We start from the raw sequence: 15096 nt of genomic DNA, 5'->3' as shown, positions 1-15096 counted from the left end.
CCAGTCGTGTCCACTTTCATCTCACTGACCAGAGCGTGCTAACCCGAGAAAGGTTTCACTTACAGATATTTTATAGACATAGAGACACAACATTATCTGGAAGAAAGAAAATTCTGGCCTTTGGAAAGACAGTAACCTTTTCAAGTCACTGCATTACCAGTGCATCTGATTTCCGTACTACCTTTCAAAGCTCTCAGAAGCACCGTGGCTGCTGGAGAGGCTGGGGTGGTCCTTTAGTAGAGCACACTGCTGTCTTGATAAAAACCAGGGTTGTGTTTCTAAGGAACAAGAGGACAATAGTCTTTGGATAGGTAGCTGGCAGTTGACATGTTAGGGGCCATGTTAATGAATCTGAATTTTATGGGGAGTAATGAAGGATTACAAGTGGTTGCATTTGCTTGTTAAAAAGGTAATTCTGGCCACAGTGTGGGGAATATACTGGAGGAGGACAGGCTCAGGACAGACACCTAACACAATACTCCATGCGAGAGATAATGGTAGTGATCAGCTTGACTGGGTTGAGGCAGGGTATAAAAAATAAATGACATTCATTCAATAAATATTTATTAAATTAAATGTCAGTGTTTAACATGTGTAAGACCCTGAACAAGGAACGTAGAGTGGGAAAAGAAAAAAAGTGCTGCTTTTATGGGAGTCTAGTCTAGTGGGGGCCCAAATGCAAAATTGCGACTATGACCAGTTCAAGGAAGGAGTTCATAGCCTATTAAGAGCAGTCACGGGGGCATTTCCCTTGAGGAAGTGGCATCTGACCTGAGCCCTGAAGGATAAGAAGGAGTCAAGGAGGGGAGTAAGGAGTAAGGGGGGTACGGGGGGTGGGGGGAGAGAGGCTCCTTGTGGACTGTTCACTGGAGAGCACCAGTATGGATGCCTGGGAACCAGGAGCCACACTACATAGCGGGGTAGTGGACTAGCGTGGAGGTGGACGGGATGTAGAAAGGTGGAAGGAATGAGGAGAGATTTAGGAGACAGTTTCCAAAAGATTTGACGGGTAGGTGAGAGAGAGGAAGGGGTCAAGGGTGCCACCATTGTTTCTCCCTTGTGCAACAGGATGATGTGGAATGTAGGGGAGATCCAGGTTTGGGAAGAAGGTCACAAATTTGGTTTTGGCCATGGTGAGCTCAAGGTGCTTTCGAGACCTGCAGGAGGACATGTTGGGTAGGCACTCGGACCCACGTGTGTTGGATTTAGAGAGGATTAGGCTGGGAAATAAATAGATGGAGCTACCAATGTGTAGGTGGTAAGTGAGTGAGTGTGCCTTCCCAGGGAGGGAGGGGGAGTGGAAGGAGAAAGGAGGGTTCTAGGACCCAACCTTAAGGGGCATCAAGTCATTTCTCACATCAGAAAAAAGAAACCATTCCACCTCCCTTTGTACATCAAACACCACCATGGGATCAATGGCCTTCAGCCTAAATCCCAAAGTTCTTTGTGCCACCCAGGCTGAGTGAGTGACAGGCCTGCAGTCTTCCCATAGTCCCAGCCTGCTTCCACCCCTGCAGGAGGCCATTGTAAGTGACAGCTCTTAAGGGCTTTTCCTAGCGCTGGTGAGAAACTTGTGGGAGTTTTGTGCTCCTTTTGTCTAAAAGCCTCTGTGTCCAAGTTGAGATCATCTACTAAACTGGGCTGGGGCTCAGTCTCATGTGAAATTTTGCAGTTTTTCTGGGTTGCTTATGACTTTGCTGCACACAAAGGACATGGCTCTGTCCTTGTGCCCTCTCCCTGCCTTTGGAGTAGCAAAGCTCAAATACCTGTCTCACTGTGGCTGAACCTTCACCTGGGATGCAGCCTATGAGCTCCGTGGCTCTGCTATACACAGCTTCTCAGCTCCCAGGATCACCCTACTCCCCTCCGAGGCAAATGAGGGGAAGCTAGACTAGTTTGGTTGCTGTCAATATGTCAACAAATCTCTTAGTACTCCAGGCACGTGATGCTAAGATCTGTGGGGCTTGGGGCATTTTCCCTGCCAGTCTTCTGGAGAGGCAGAATTGTGTGTGAGCCTCTGGGGAGCCTCCAGTTCAGCTGCTATGAGCCCCAGCCTTGCCTAGAAAAGTCTAGGGTCAGCTGAGACCCCAGGACCACTTCCTGCTTGGACAATGATCTCTTCTTCTGCCAGACCACAGGGGCTTGGCGAGCCTTCAGGGCCAGCATCTCCAGCTGACTGTTTCTTGAGGCCATGCAGTGCCCCTGGAGAGGAGAGGATGATTTGGAGCCAGCTCCGAGGCAAGCAGCCCAGCTTTCAGTCTCCAAGCCACAGCGTGGCTTCTTCTGTCTCTTGCAGACTTGTCACAGACTCTGGGGAAGAGGGAAGAAGACAGACTCATCCTGTAGAATCCTATGCTGTGGAGGAAATAGGAGGGACCACAACTCAGGAGATGATTCCCCGGAAGGTGCACACTGTAGCAGTCCCTAAAGAATGCACAGAACCTGACACTGAACAGCATGGCAGTGTGGGGACAGTATCAACTGTGCTGTGACTTATTTGTTCAGACATTGCTGAGCACCTAGTGTGTGCTAGCCTCCTTGCTGAGGCAACAAGAATACTAAGGTGACCAGGAGCTCTTCCAGGAGCAGATGTGGCCACAGATAATGGAAAGAGAACACAGGCTGTAGCAGAAAACAGAAGACCGTAGCACACTAGAGAGGGAGAAGGTAAGTCTCCTGGAGGTGGCTGGGTCTTCAATGATGGGGACAGGCAATTTCAAAAGGAGACAAAGCATAGAAATATAAAATAATCATAATGATGGTAGCTCCTCTTTTTTTTTTTTTTTTTGAGGTTGATGGTGTGAACTCTAGTCTTGGCTTCATGACTCACTGTGATCTTAGGCAATATTTCAGTTTCTGTACCTGTTTTCTCATCTGTAAAATGGAGATCATAGACCCTACATCCAAGAATTGAGTCAATGATGGTCAATATTATTAAGCACTTAATACATTCTAGATCCTACATAAAAATAATTTCTAATCCTTAACAACAACCCTGAAAGTAGGTTTATCCATTTTACAGAAGAAGAAAAGTGACCCTCAGGTTGCTCATGCTCCTGTGGATTAAAAGCTGGTGTGGGGATTTGTCTGACATCTAAACTTGTGGCCTTTATTCGATGTCTAGTGGGAGAAGAACACTAGATGGAAGTAGAATGAGGGCATAATGACAGAAAGACATCTTTTTGACACTTCCTCTCTGGTTGGTTGGGGTGTATCTTGGCAGACACCAAATTTGGCTCTTCGTAGAAGTATGGTTGTGAGTTTTACCGAGAGACTACGAGCAAACTCCTTCATGAATGTGTTCCTCATAGGGCAGCTGGAAAAACCAAAGCAGGAATTTAATATCGGAACTCCTACAACTCAATAATAAAAAGGCAAACAAGCCAATATAAAAGTTGGGGGGGGTACAAAAAGATTTTAAGACTCTTCACAAGAGAAAATATATGTATGGCCAATAAGCATATGAAAAGATGCTCAACATCATCAGGTAACAGGGAAATGCAAAATAAAACCACAGTAAGATACCACTACATATACCATATGGCTAAAGCTAAAAAGTCCTCCCAAATTAAAAACAAATGTTGAGCAGGATGTGGATCAACCAGAACTCTCATATATTGTTGGTGCAAGTATAAAATGATACATTTTGGAAAAAGATCTGGCAGTTACTTAAAAAGTTAAACATTACCTATGACCTTTGACCACTCCTAAATATTTAACCAAAGGAAATAAACATATGTCTACAAAATAACTTATACAGCAACCTACTTCATAACAGCTAAAGACCTGAAAGAGTTCAGGTGTTCATCACCAGGAGAATGGATAAAGTAAGGTATATTCATACAATGTGAAACTACACAGCAATAAAAACAAACTGCTGATACATGCGAACACATGGATGATTCTCAGAAACATTCTTCCTGTGAAAGAACTCTTACACAAGAAAATATACATACGATATGATGGTTTCACTTACATGAATCTCTAGAACAGATTATATTGTGGAGAAAAATCAGAATAGTGGTTGCCTCTGAAAGTAGGAGGGGGCAGGGATTGGCTGGCAAGGGGCATTAACCAACTTTCTGGGGTTTTTGGAATGTTCTATAACTTGATAGAAGTTTGGGTTACACAGGTGTATGCTTTTGTCAGACTCAGTGACTGTGCACTTCAGAGTTGTGCATTTCTTTGTAAGTTTTACACCAAAATCTAAACAAATATTAAGCTTCATTTAATGACATGCATGCTGAAATATTTAGGGGAGAAGTGTACTTATGTCTGCAATTTACCTTGACATGTATCAAAACATAAGAGGAACTGAGGGACTTACAGACCAAAATGTGGTAAAGCAAGTATAGTAAAATGTTAATGGAGGAGTCTAGGTGATGGGGTAACAGGTGTTCATTCTTTCAACTTTGCTGATGTTTGACATTTTTCATAATAAAGGGGCCAGTTATTTGGGGGTTTTACAGGAAAGCTCTGCACCAGGCTTAGGACTGAGCAAATGGACACACCAGAAGCCGAGGAAGACGCACGCACGAGCCCTGTCATGTGACCTCGCAAAAGACTTTTTCAGTCCTCAACTATTACATAGGCACAGCGGCAGTGGCAGCGCTCGGTATTATTACGCACATTCTAATGAACACGAGTACCCCAAAGTGGCGGGGAGGGAGGTCCTCAATCCAGCCCCCAGTCGTGCCAGACGTCCACCGCCCTTCTTGCCCTCCCGCGCTCCCTCAAACCCAACCGCCTTAAAGGACCCAGCCCGGTCGTCTCTCTGGTAACCTCACCCCGAGTTCCGGGATGGCACCGGAAATCATTTCTCATACGCTCTTCCTATTGGAGGCCAGCTTTCGTGGGGGCGGGCACAGCTGGGAGGCGGAAGTAGCCGCTGGCATGGCGGCGGCCTTGCCGCTTGCTGTGCTCGTGCTGCTGCTCCTGGGGCCCGTGGGCAGGGGCCATGCAGAGCCCCCACGCGACACCCTGCGGGAGGAGCTCGTTATCACCCCGCTGCCTTCTGGGGACGTAGCCGCCACATTCCAGTTCCGCACGCGCTGGGATTCGGACCTGCAGCGGGAAGAAGGTGAGAGGATGAGAGTGGAGAAAGACAACTGTGGCACCCGCTGGGAGGGGGCGTGGAGGCAAGCCCTGGGGGCGGAGCCTGGTCCCTTGGAGGGGTTCTGGACCCTGGGCTTGGGGCTCGACAAACTAGCTCTTGGGGGAAGGATGGGATAGTTACTGAAGAACCCCATTGTACTGGTGGTGAAACTAAGGCCGGGGGAGGGGCAGTGACTCCTCCAGACGCCTAGACCAGGGGCTCTTTCCGCAGGTCCAGGCTGCCACTCTAATCCTTTAGTTAGAGCCCTCTGTCGACACCACCGATGATGATGCTGTTGGCCGTTGCCATTTATCCTGGGTGCTAGGCACGGAGCTAAGTTCTGTAAGAAATAGTGAGGAAGAAGTTGGAGATGTAGAGAGATAAAGGCACTTGGTCAAGATCACATCGCTAGTGAATGGCAGTTTGGTCCTGCATTCAGATCTCTCCGGCCCCAGAGCTTGGGGTCTGTTGCTGCTTTGGGGTGGCTGAGAACCCGTCCTCCAGGATCTTCACTTACCTACTCCCCTCTTCCAGTGTCTCATTATAGGCTATTTCCCAAAGCCCTGGGGCAGTTGATCTCCAAGTATTCTCTACGAGAGCTGCACTTGTCATTCACGCAAGGCTTCTGGAGGACTCGGTACTGGGGGCCACCTTTCCTGCAGGCCCCATCAGGTGCAGAGCTCTGGGTCTGGTTCCAAGACTCCGTCACAGAGTGAGTGCCCACCCTGAGTCCTGTTGCAGGCCATGGAGGGAATGTGGCAGTGGCCAGTGTTGTCATCGTGCCACCGCTCCTAGGGGGCAGCAGTTCCAGCAGACAGCAATTCCATGGGGGGTAAAGGTGGCATCGGAAGTAATAAATGATATTGCCACTGGGTGGCATTCTTTACTTTGGTATTTTTCACTTCCCCTGATACTTCCAGACCTGAGGTAGCACATGCATGTATCCACAGAGACAGGTAACAAATAATTTGAAGCTTACTTGGATGTAAGGCAGTAGAAGTCTGTGGCAAACTGGATGACCTTTTAAAAGATGTTCACTCACATAATAATAATAACGGTAATGATAGTGATGATACCATGAAGGCCAAACAAAACATCTGTGGGCTAGAATTGACCTACAGGATCCCAGATCTCAGCATTAGAGGAATAGCTTTTGGGAGATGGACCAGTTTAGGTACTGCTGTTGTACCACAATTTCCTCTCAATCCCACTATGAGAAACCAGTAGCACAAACATGATTTTAAAAGGGGGGATTAATAGGGAGTGGTGGGGACTATGGCAGGCTAGACAGCTTGAGAGGACAGCTGCCACTCACCCTCAGGGGACTGTGGCCCTGTGGGAATAGAGGCCTACCGTCATCAGATACTCTCATTTTCAAGAGATGCCAGAAATCTGGATTTTAGTGTGAAAATTGGCAAATTTAAATATCAGTAAGTAATTTCAAAGTGTAAGAAATGCTGTGTGGGTCAGTGTTGTGCACACCACAGGAAACATGATTATGGCTTGGGTAGAGCTTTCAGGCTTCAACTTTGCAATCTTTACATGAGGCTCAACGATTGGAGCAATTGAAAAGCACTGAACAGAGGATTATCGAAGAACCCCAGGACAACACTAAGATGATATCAGATGAAGCTCAAGCAGTGACTTCGACATTTGCCAAGCCTTTCTTTTTTGCCTGAACTCTAACTCCCTTGTTCCCCCCCTCCGCCACACCTTGCTGTCACTGTCTCCCCTCAGCTCGTAATTGCCTGTAACATGGAGCTGGTGTTTAGAATTTTGGTTTTATGCTTTCTGTTCTTAATATAGAGAGCAAATCTGTTGTGATATTTTTCTAATTTAATTCGATGTTTTTGTAGGGTCCTAGAATGGTTGTTTTTCCTTGTTCAGTGAGCCTTTATGGATGTAGGACTTCCTACTCTGAGGGTGGAGGCAGCACTTACTTTCATGCCCAGGGTGTTCACAGGGAAGTATGTCCTTTTGCCCAGCTGGGCACACCTCAGAGTGGATCAGTGGGCTGATCTCAGCCTCTGAAATTGTGGGGCACTTTACACGGTGTTGTGGGGTGTATATAGGTGACCCAGACGTGTTCCCTGTCCCCAGATTGTCCCAGCCTAGTTGAGGAGAAGAGAGGCTCAGAACAAGAGGCTGCCGCTCCCCAGCCATGTCCCAGGAGGGACCTCATGAGAGGCTCAGAGAGTCAGAACCGTGGCAGCACAGGACGAGGCTGTGGTTGAGGGCAGAAAAGGGTTTCTGGAGGAGGGAGCCTCTTTGAAGGTGGGCGGAGAGGGGTGAGTAGGGCATCGCCAGGAGGAGGAGGAATCGCCTGAGCAGAGACCTGTGGGGATGCCGGGATGTCCAGAAGAGAGTGAGGAGGAAGGGGTGGGTAGGGTGAGACCCAGGAGGCAGCTGAGCAGGACGGTGGTACCATGGCAGCTCCATCAGCTAGCCAGTCTGTCGGTTTGGCAGCCAAGTGCAGGCTTGGAGGGAGGGAGCCCCGCGCCAGTGAGTGGGTTTGTGTCTCCATCCAGCGTGGATAAATCTTGGAAGGAGCTCAGTAATGTCCTCTCGGGGATCTTCTGCGCCTCTCTGAACTTCATCGACTCTACCAACACGGTCACTCCCACTGCCTCCTTCAAACCCCTGGGGCTGGCCAATGGTGAGATAGCCCCGTGGCCCTGTCCTTCTTCCTCTTGCCCGAACTTTTGCCTCCTTTCTCTTCAGCTTCCTGCTCCTTCAGCTGGGCTGGATCCTAAATCCCCTGGGTGTGCAGGCCCCGGAGGAAGGCTTCCTGAGACCATGCTGTCTCTGCGTTGCCTTCTCCCAAGGAGAGGAGGGTCCCACCCCCGCCAGGACCTCTAGGGTGGTGGTACTGGAGAGTTGCATGGCGAGCAGGAGGGAGTCCCCCCATCTTTGAAGAGTGGGGCCTCAGGGCCCACCCCGGACAGACTCGTGTCTCCCTCAGGCACTGATCATTCTTTCCTGCGCTACGCTGTGTTGCCACGAGAGGTCGTCTGCACGGAGAACCTCACCCCGTGGAAGAAGCTCTTGCCCTGTAGCTCCAAGGTGAGGCCAGAGTGCTCCGAATGTGCGCAGGAGCCCCCGAGAACGGCATCGGCGCCTGCCCCGTCCCTGCCTGACCGCCAGGCCCCCTGTGCAGGTGTCCCACAGTGAGGGCACTGACCTTTCATCCCTTCCTGCTTCCTCCAGGCAGGCCTGTCTGTGCTGCTGAAGGCCGATCGCTTGTTCCACACCAGCTACCACTCCCAGGCAGTGCATATCCGTCCTGTGTGCAGAGTAAGTCGTGGCGAGTGGGGGCGGGTGCCATCCGGGGCCTCCTGGTGTGTTCTGCGGTCTGTGCCGGTAGTAAGTGTTAGCTGGGATGCTGATTATTTGGGGCGTTGGCCACACACCAAGGAAACGGAGTGGTTGCCTGGCAGGTGTTCAGTAAATCTGTGTCATGGAGCATCGTGAAGAACACTAGCTGTGCGTGTGACTGCCAGCTTAGTCGCTCAGCTGGCATGACCTTGAGCAAGTCCTTTCATTTCCCCGAGCCTGATTTCCTCCTCTGTCAAGTGAGAGTCACAGTAGTCTCAGTTCCTGCGGGTGTCGGTGACGGTTTCTCTGGCTGGTACACATACCGCCGCGGGCACAGGGTCGGGTGCTCAGTACTGAACGGGAGCAAATGGATGGGTGGGAAGGTCCATGGCAGACGAGGGCTGGAGCCCAGTAGGCGTCCCTGCGGCGGTGTGTGGGGGTGGGGACTGATGCGTCCTGACTGCTGCTGTCTGGCCCTCGCGGTAGAATGCGCGCTGTACCAGCATCTCTTGGGAGCTGAGGCAGACCCTTTCCGTGGTATACGATGCCTTCGTCACAGCACAGGGGAAGAAAGGTAGGCTGCCTTGGCACCTCGCTGGCTACCTACCATCACTGGTCCCGCCCTGTCTCTGCAGACCAGGCCTAGTCCTCACCCCCGCTCAACCTCCTCTCTGCTCCTCAGACTGGTCCCTCTTCCGGATGTTCTCCCGAACCCTTACAGAGCCCTGTCCCCTGGCTTCAGAGAGCCGAGTCTATGTGGACATCACCAGCTACAACCAGGTACCCGGGTTTCCAGTCACAATCGTCACCCTCCATCCAAGGCCAGCCTGCGCTTCTGCTCACTTCTCAGCCCTGCCTTTGTGCCCCCAGGACAATGAAACGTTGGAGGTGAACCCGCCCCCAACCACCACATACCAGGACGTCACCCTCGGTACCCGGAAGACCTACGCCGTCTACGACTTGCTTGACACGGCCGTGATCAACAACTCCCGTAACCTCAACCTCCAGCTCAAGTGGAAGAGCCCTCCTGAGAATGGTGGGTGCGGATGGGCCGCCAGGGCACTGGGCTACAGAGCTTTCTCTCTCGGGGAAGACTCACACCATGGGATATGAGGTGTGCGGTTAGACCCAGGTCCTGAATCGATGTCTTGATTCTAACTCCACGTCTTCAAGCTCTGTGACCTTGGGCAGGTTCCTAACCTTACTGCCTCATCTAGAAAATGGGGACATAATTACCCAGCAGATTGGATGAGATAATTAATGAAAGACACAGAGTTTGTTCATGCATTCATTTAATTATTAGCAAATATTTTTTGAAGACTGAAGATACCTTGCATTCAAGAGACAGAATGTCTCTCGATTGAGGCAGACCTGAAACAATTAATTAATTGTGATTGTATTCAGTGTTACCGAGGCCAAGTGCCAACTACCACGAGGGCGCCTGGTTTGGGCTGGAGGGGCACAGGGCTCGGCACGTATGAGTACTTAGAAGTAAGAGTAATTCTATCATGCTGTGGGCCCGGGAAGACAGGGATGATTCTGGGATGCAGGCTTCCCAGTTTTGATGGCCAAGGTCTTCCCCGTCGCTCCCTGGCTGTGAGACTCTGGACGTGGCCAGGGGAGTGGGGGTGAGGAGTGACCCTTTCCTTTGGGAGCTCTTAACCGTGGACCCATCTTCGCAGAGACCCCTCGGGCGCCCTTCCTGCACGCCCAGCGATACGTGAGTGGCTACGGGCTGCAGAACGGAGTGCTGAACACGCTGCTGTACAACACCCACCCGTACCGGGCCTTCCCCGTGCTGCTGCTGGACGCCGTGCCCTGGTACCTGAGGCTCTACGTGCACACCCTCACCATCACCTCCAAGGGCAAGGAGAGCAAACCGAGTGAGGGCTGAGTCCTGCCCCCCGCCCCCACCCCGCCTTGCTCTCCCTCCAGGTCCCCCAGACCCTCCTTACTCAGGGGAGTGATTCCCCAGGTACCTCGGAGAAACTACACAGGCACAAAGAGTTTGGAAGACTTTGAAATGTGGCAAGGGTAGCCTCACCGTGCCAGTCCTGGAAGTAATTCATAAAGCAGAGATAATTCAAACACACAGGACTGGGGATTCTTAAGAGGACTTTACAAGGGCAGCGATTTTCTGATCTTTTTTACTTCTTTGCTCCTTCTTCCTTGGTGCCCCGGGCCCAGCCTTTTGTGCGGAGTCCTAGGCTTGCAGTGGAGAATGGATTAGCAGCAGGGAAAACGGTATTGGAAACAAAAAAGATAAAGGTGGAGTAGATGGTTTCTGCCTCCTTGGGACGGGTAAAGAGGCGTTGTTTTAAAAATTTATTTTTACTTGCCACGCTTTTTCTGAAGAGGAGTTAATATCTTGTGCGTGCTTTCTGTCAGGTGGCAGGCATAGCAGTAAAGCCCGTGTGGTTTGGAGTGCAGGGAGACCTACCACAGAAGACTTCTCAGGAGGGGGCTCTGGCACATTCCAGACACCCAGACCTGCTGTCCGTGACTGCCCCTGTTGTTACCTGCACTTTCAGACCTGGGCTGTTCACTTACCTTCAGCACCACTGTTTGCGTCCCCTTCAGAATCTCTTCTTCAACACACTACCCCTGTATTTTGTAGGCTTTTCTGTTTGGTTTTTTAACCTTTTGCTCTGGAAAGTATCAAGCACACACCTGCGTGAGCGAGCATGACACATCCCACGGGCCCGGCTCCCCCTGCTCGTGTTTCATCTCTGACCTTGTGTCATTTCTCGATTTTAGTTTCCTGCTGGAGTTTCTTAAAACTGATCCTAGACGTCGGGCCCACCTTCCAGTGCTTCAGCCTACATGTCTACCAGGGAGAGGGCTTCCCAAAAATACCAGCTGTCCTTATCATGCCCGTTTGCCCCAGTGGTCTGAAAAAAAAACACTGGATAGTTGGTTTATTTGAGTTAGAATCTAAATAGGGTCCTCACATTGCATTTGCTTGATAAGCTCTCAAGTTTCTCTCTCTCTCTCGTTAGTTAATAGACCTCATTTCCTTAGAGTGGTTTTAGGTTTAGAGAAAAACTGAGCAGAAAGCACAGAGTTCCATGTGCTACTACTACCTCTCCTTCCCCATTATTAACATCTTGCATTGGGGTGTTTGCTCTTAAGTCTCTTAATCTATAACGGTTCCCACTCTTTTTTTTTTTTTTTTTTTTTAATCTATTTGCTGGAGAAACTCGGTCATTTGTTGTATGGAATGTTCTACACCCTGAATCTGTCCTTGGGACTGTGGTTAACATGCCCCTCCCTCCCCTGCATTTCTTGTGTGTTGGTGGTTAGATAGAGAAACTTGATTAGATTCAGGTTCCACATTTTGGCCAGGAAACTTCTAGGTGGTTCTGTGAACTTCCTGTTGAATCACATGAGGCGCCTGATGCTGGGCACCCCAGTTTCAGTGATGTGAGGATTAACTAGATTGAACTTGCCCTGGGACAGCTGCCCTGGAAACACCTTTTCCTTTTTCCAAGACCCTGCTCCCCTCCCTGAGCCTGCCTGGCTCCTGCAGTCCAGAGCCTAAGGCCTCGAGAGGTAGGGGCGAGGGTGCAGGTAGTCCGACCGCAGCAGAGAGGGGTGGGTGACCCTTGCCTGTCCCCAGGTTACGTCCACTACCAGCCTGCGCAGGACCGGCTGCAGCCGCACCTCCTGGAGATGCTGATCCAGCTGCCGGCCAACTCGGCCACCAAGGTCTCCATTCAGTTTGAGCGGGCGCTGCTCAAGTGGACTGAGTACACCCCAGACCCCAACCACGGCTTCTATGTCAGGTGGGCTCCCCTCCCATTCTGCCCCCAGCCTCCCGCCCACCCGCCGTGCCACTCACCCCAGTGGGGGAGCCACACACACCAAATGCCGTCTGCCTCTCCACAGCCCGTCTGTCCTCAGTGCCCTCGTGCCCAGCGTGGTGGCAGCCAAGCCCGTGGACTGGGAGGAGAGCCCCCTCTTCAAGACCCTGTAAGTGTGACCTCGGCCGCCAGCTTCAGGGTGGGTAGCCACACGGGCGATCAGGTTCATGCGGGCCAGGTCGGGGTGGGCTGTCGCCCCTTCCAAAGCAATGTGCCGAATTAACTCAATCCCAGTAAAAATCCTAGTGGTCTGTAATGTTTGTCCTGACTCTATGAAGTGATTCTGAAGTGCTTCTAGAAGAAGAAATGGCGAGAAGGGCTGTACTTAGAGCCTGCACGTACTCATTGTTTCTCTTCACAAATATTTCATTGAGTGCTTATCAAATTCCAGGTCCTTCAGAGAGCACTGGGTGTACAACAGGACATACGACAGCCTTGCCCCTGTCCTGCTCATGTTAAGAGGCAGGAGGGGAGATTCTGGTCTAGAGTAACGGGGTCGGGGGTGCTGGGGAGTAATCTAGGGGGTTATCCAGGAGGGCTTCTCTGAGTAGACAGCCTCAAGGCGGAGACCAGAGGCTAAGGAAGAAACTGCTGAGCGAAGGCAGGGCCCCATCCCTCACCGTCAGCACAAGGCGGCTCTCCTTTGATCAGGTTTACGTGTCATCTCATGTTTCTGTGTCGACCTGCGATGTCTTCTGTCAAAAAGGTTTTGAGGCTAAGAAGGCTTTGCAAACCCTTGCCGCCGCCCCTTGGCCCGGTGCAGCCAGGAGTGGGGATGGGCTGGGATGGGGAGGAGCATCCCAGGCCTGCGTCGCTCACGTCTCCTTCCTGACCCCCAGGTACCCAGTGTCGGACAGCTCTAGCTATTTCGTGCGCCTCTACACGGAGCCGCTGCTGGTGAACCTGCCCACGCCGGACTTCAGCATGCCCTACAATGTCATCTGCCTCACGTGCACGGTGGTGGCCGTGTGCTATGGCTCCTTCTACAATCTCCTCACCCGAACCTTCCACATCGAGGAGCCCAGCACGGGTGGCCTGGCCAAGCGGCTGGCCAACCTTATCCGGCGTGCCCGTGGTGTCCCCCCGCTCTGAGATTTGCCTCCACAGCGGGGCTGCTGTTTCTCTCTGGGGAGGGCTGGTGGTGACCCCAAGGGCTCTTTCTGCCACTCGCTCTCTTCAGAGTTGGCTTTTAAACCAAACTGCCCCTGGACGAGGCCAGGGCTTAGATGCGCTGTCCAGCTCAGGAGCCACGAGCCAGATGTGGCATTTGAATTTAAATTGATTTAAATTAAAAATTCATTTCCTCTGCTGTCCCAGCCACATTTCAAGTGCTCAGTAACCAAAAGTGGTTCGTGGCTGCTGTCCTGGACAGTGCGGACAAACGTTTCCATCACTGCAGAAAGTTCTAGGACAGCGCTGACCTAGATATGCTGAGGAGCTTGCATCACCGCGTGGTAGCTGGAACTTTCTGGTTGTGGCATAAAAAGTGGCTTCCTTGGTTCTTTGCTTCCTGTCCGTGAGGCCCAGGAAGAGGGGGCTGGGGCTTGTTTCCTGGGCACCTGCATAAGACTTCCTACACTGCCTCCCAAAACCCCGACAAACAAAGCTCCTCTGTCTCCTGCTAAGAATTCCCTCTTCTCTCTTGCTTCCCCCTCATTGGTGATTCCCAGAACTCCCTGGGTTTGGCCGGGAGTATTTATAGAAGTGTATCCGTGACCATGACCATGAACCATCCTCTACCTTTCAGGAGCCCTGAGAACCAGTCCCGTATCACCAGGGGTAGAGCTGGAGAGGGGGAAGAGCTCCATGTGTTGGTTTTCTAACTGTGTGGTGCACTGGAATCACCTGAGATGCTTGTGAAAGTAATGCAGATTCCTGGAGTCCACACCCTGTGAATTCAGTCTGTCTGAATGTAGCCCAGCCTTAGAATTTCTGTCAGGCTCTTCATGAGCTTGTGTTCGGGGTGGTCCTTAGACCTCTTACACAGGCTTTGAAGCCAGGTCCATTGGATCGAGGCCTGCCCCTGCCCACCTACCCTTCTGCTTATATGACCCTGGATTCCTGTACCAGGTCCTTAGGCAGATGCCCCTCCCGACCCCCATCTTCTGTCCCTGCCTCTGGCACACTTGGCATTAACTGTGTAAGTATTTGCAGTCTGCCCATCCCTTCCCCAGCTCTCCCATCATAGCAGTTTGGCTTAGAATGCCCTGTTCCCCCAACCACGCACTGTCCTCTACTGCCTAGTTCACTCTTAAAAAAAAAAGAGAACCAGAGAGTTACTTCCTCCAGGAAGTCTTCCCTGATACACCAGGCTGCTGTAGGTGCCCCTTCCCTCTGTTCCCAGAGCATCCTGGACTTAACCTTTACAGGTTCTTTTCACCCTGGTTGTTCTTGTTCTTTAACTTCCATTAAACTGTAAGCTCCCTGGAGGCACAGGGGCTGTCTTCCATCTGGACCTGATCCAGCTCAGGACATGAAAGTGCTCCATCAGTATGTATGTATGACTGGGTGTAGGCTATTCTGGCCCGGGATCTGGGGTTCAAGGGTAGGGATGGGAAGGGCGAGGGGCACCAAGAAACCGCACAAGTATGTGTGCAGAGTCTTGAGCACAATAGTACTGGTGACGTTTGTACAGCCAACATAGATGGGGTTGTTAGGTCGCCTCTTGAGGGTTTTCCAAGAGCTCTCAGAACGTACGAGTGAGGTGTGTATAGGAAGGAGGTGATGAGCTCATCTAGACCACAGGCAAAAACAACTTGGTCAAGATGCTTTCACTTGAGTTTTTCTTCCAAGCAGTGAATAAGCAGGGTGTAGATGAGATGA

The 15096-nt window shown here is 51.1% G+C and overlaps 1 protein-coding gene across 1 annotated transcript; it reads left to right on the top strand.

Moving 5' to 3' along the window:
• The first annotated feature begins 4824 nt into the window (after nt 1–4824).
• PIGT (phosphatidylinositol glycan anchor biosynthesis class T) lies at nt 4825–15096 on the top strand. The gene is made up of 12 exons (XM_032419223.1): nt 4825–5080; nt 5630–5807; nt 7624–7751; nt 8058–8158; nt 8303–8389; nt 8897–8984; nt 9093–9190; nt 9281–9446; nt 10093–10293; nt 12030–12195; nt 12299–12382; nt 13113–15096. Exons 1-12 carry the CDS (start codon nt 4894–4896, stop codon nt 13363–13365), a joined length of 1737 nt encoding a protein of 578 aa, XP_032275114.1. The 5' UTR covers nt 4825–4893; the 3' UTR covers nt 13366–15096.

Source organism: Phoca vitulina, unplaced genomic scaffold, assembly GCF_004348235.1.
Source record: "Phoca vitulina isolate PV1807 unplaced genomic scaffold, GSC_HSeal_1.0 scaffold22, whole genome shotgun sequence".
Classification (NCBI taxonomy): Eukaryota; Metazoa; Chordata; class Mammalia; order Carnivora; family Phocidae; genus Phoca; species Phoca vitulina.
Note: the sequence above shows the minus strand (reverse complement) of the source record. Positions and strands in the feature narration are given on the sequence as shown.

What these genes read in the sequence shown, in the direction of transcription:
- PIGT (XM_032419223.1), top strand. Translation starts at nt 4,894, where the DNA reads ATGGCGGCGGCCTTGCCGCTTGCTGTGCTCGTGCTGCTGCTCCTGGGG. An exon ending in ATATCCGTCCTGTGTGCAGA is followed by an intron (nt 8,390 to 8,896) that starts GTAAGTCGTGGC and finishes CCCTCGCGGTAG; the next exon opens with AATGCGCGCTGTACCAGCAT. An exon ending in GAAGAGCCCTCCTGAGAATG is followed by an intron (nt 9,447 to 10,092) that starts GTGGGTGCGGAT and finishes CCATCTTCGCAG; the next exon opens with AGACCCCTCGGGCGCCCTTC.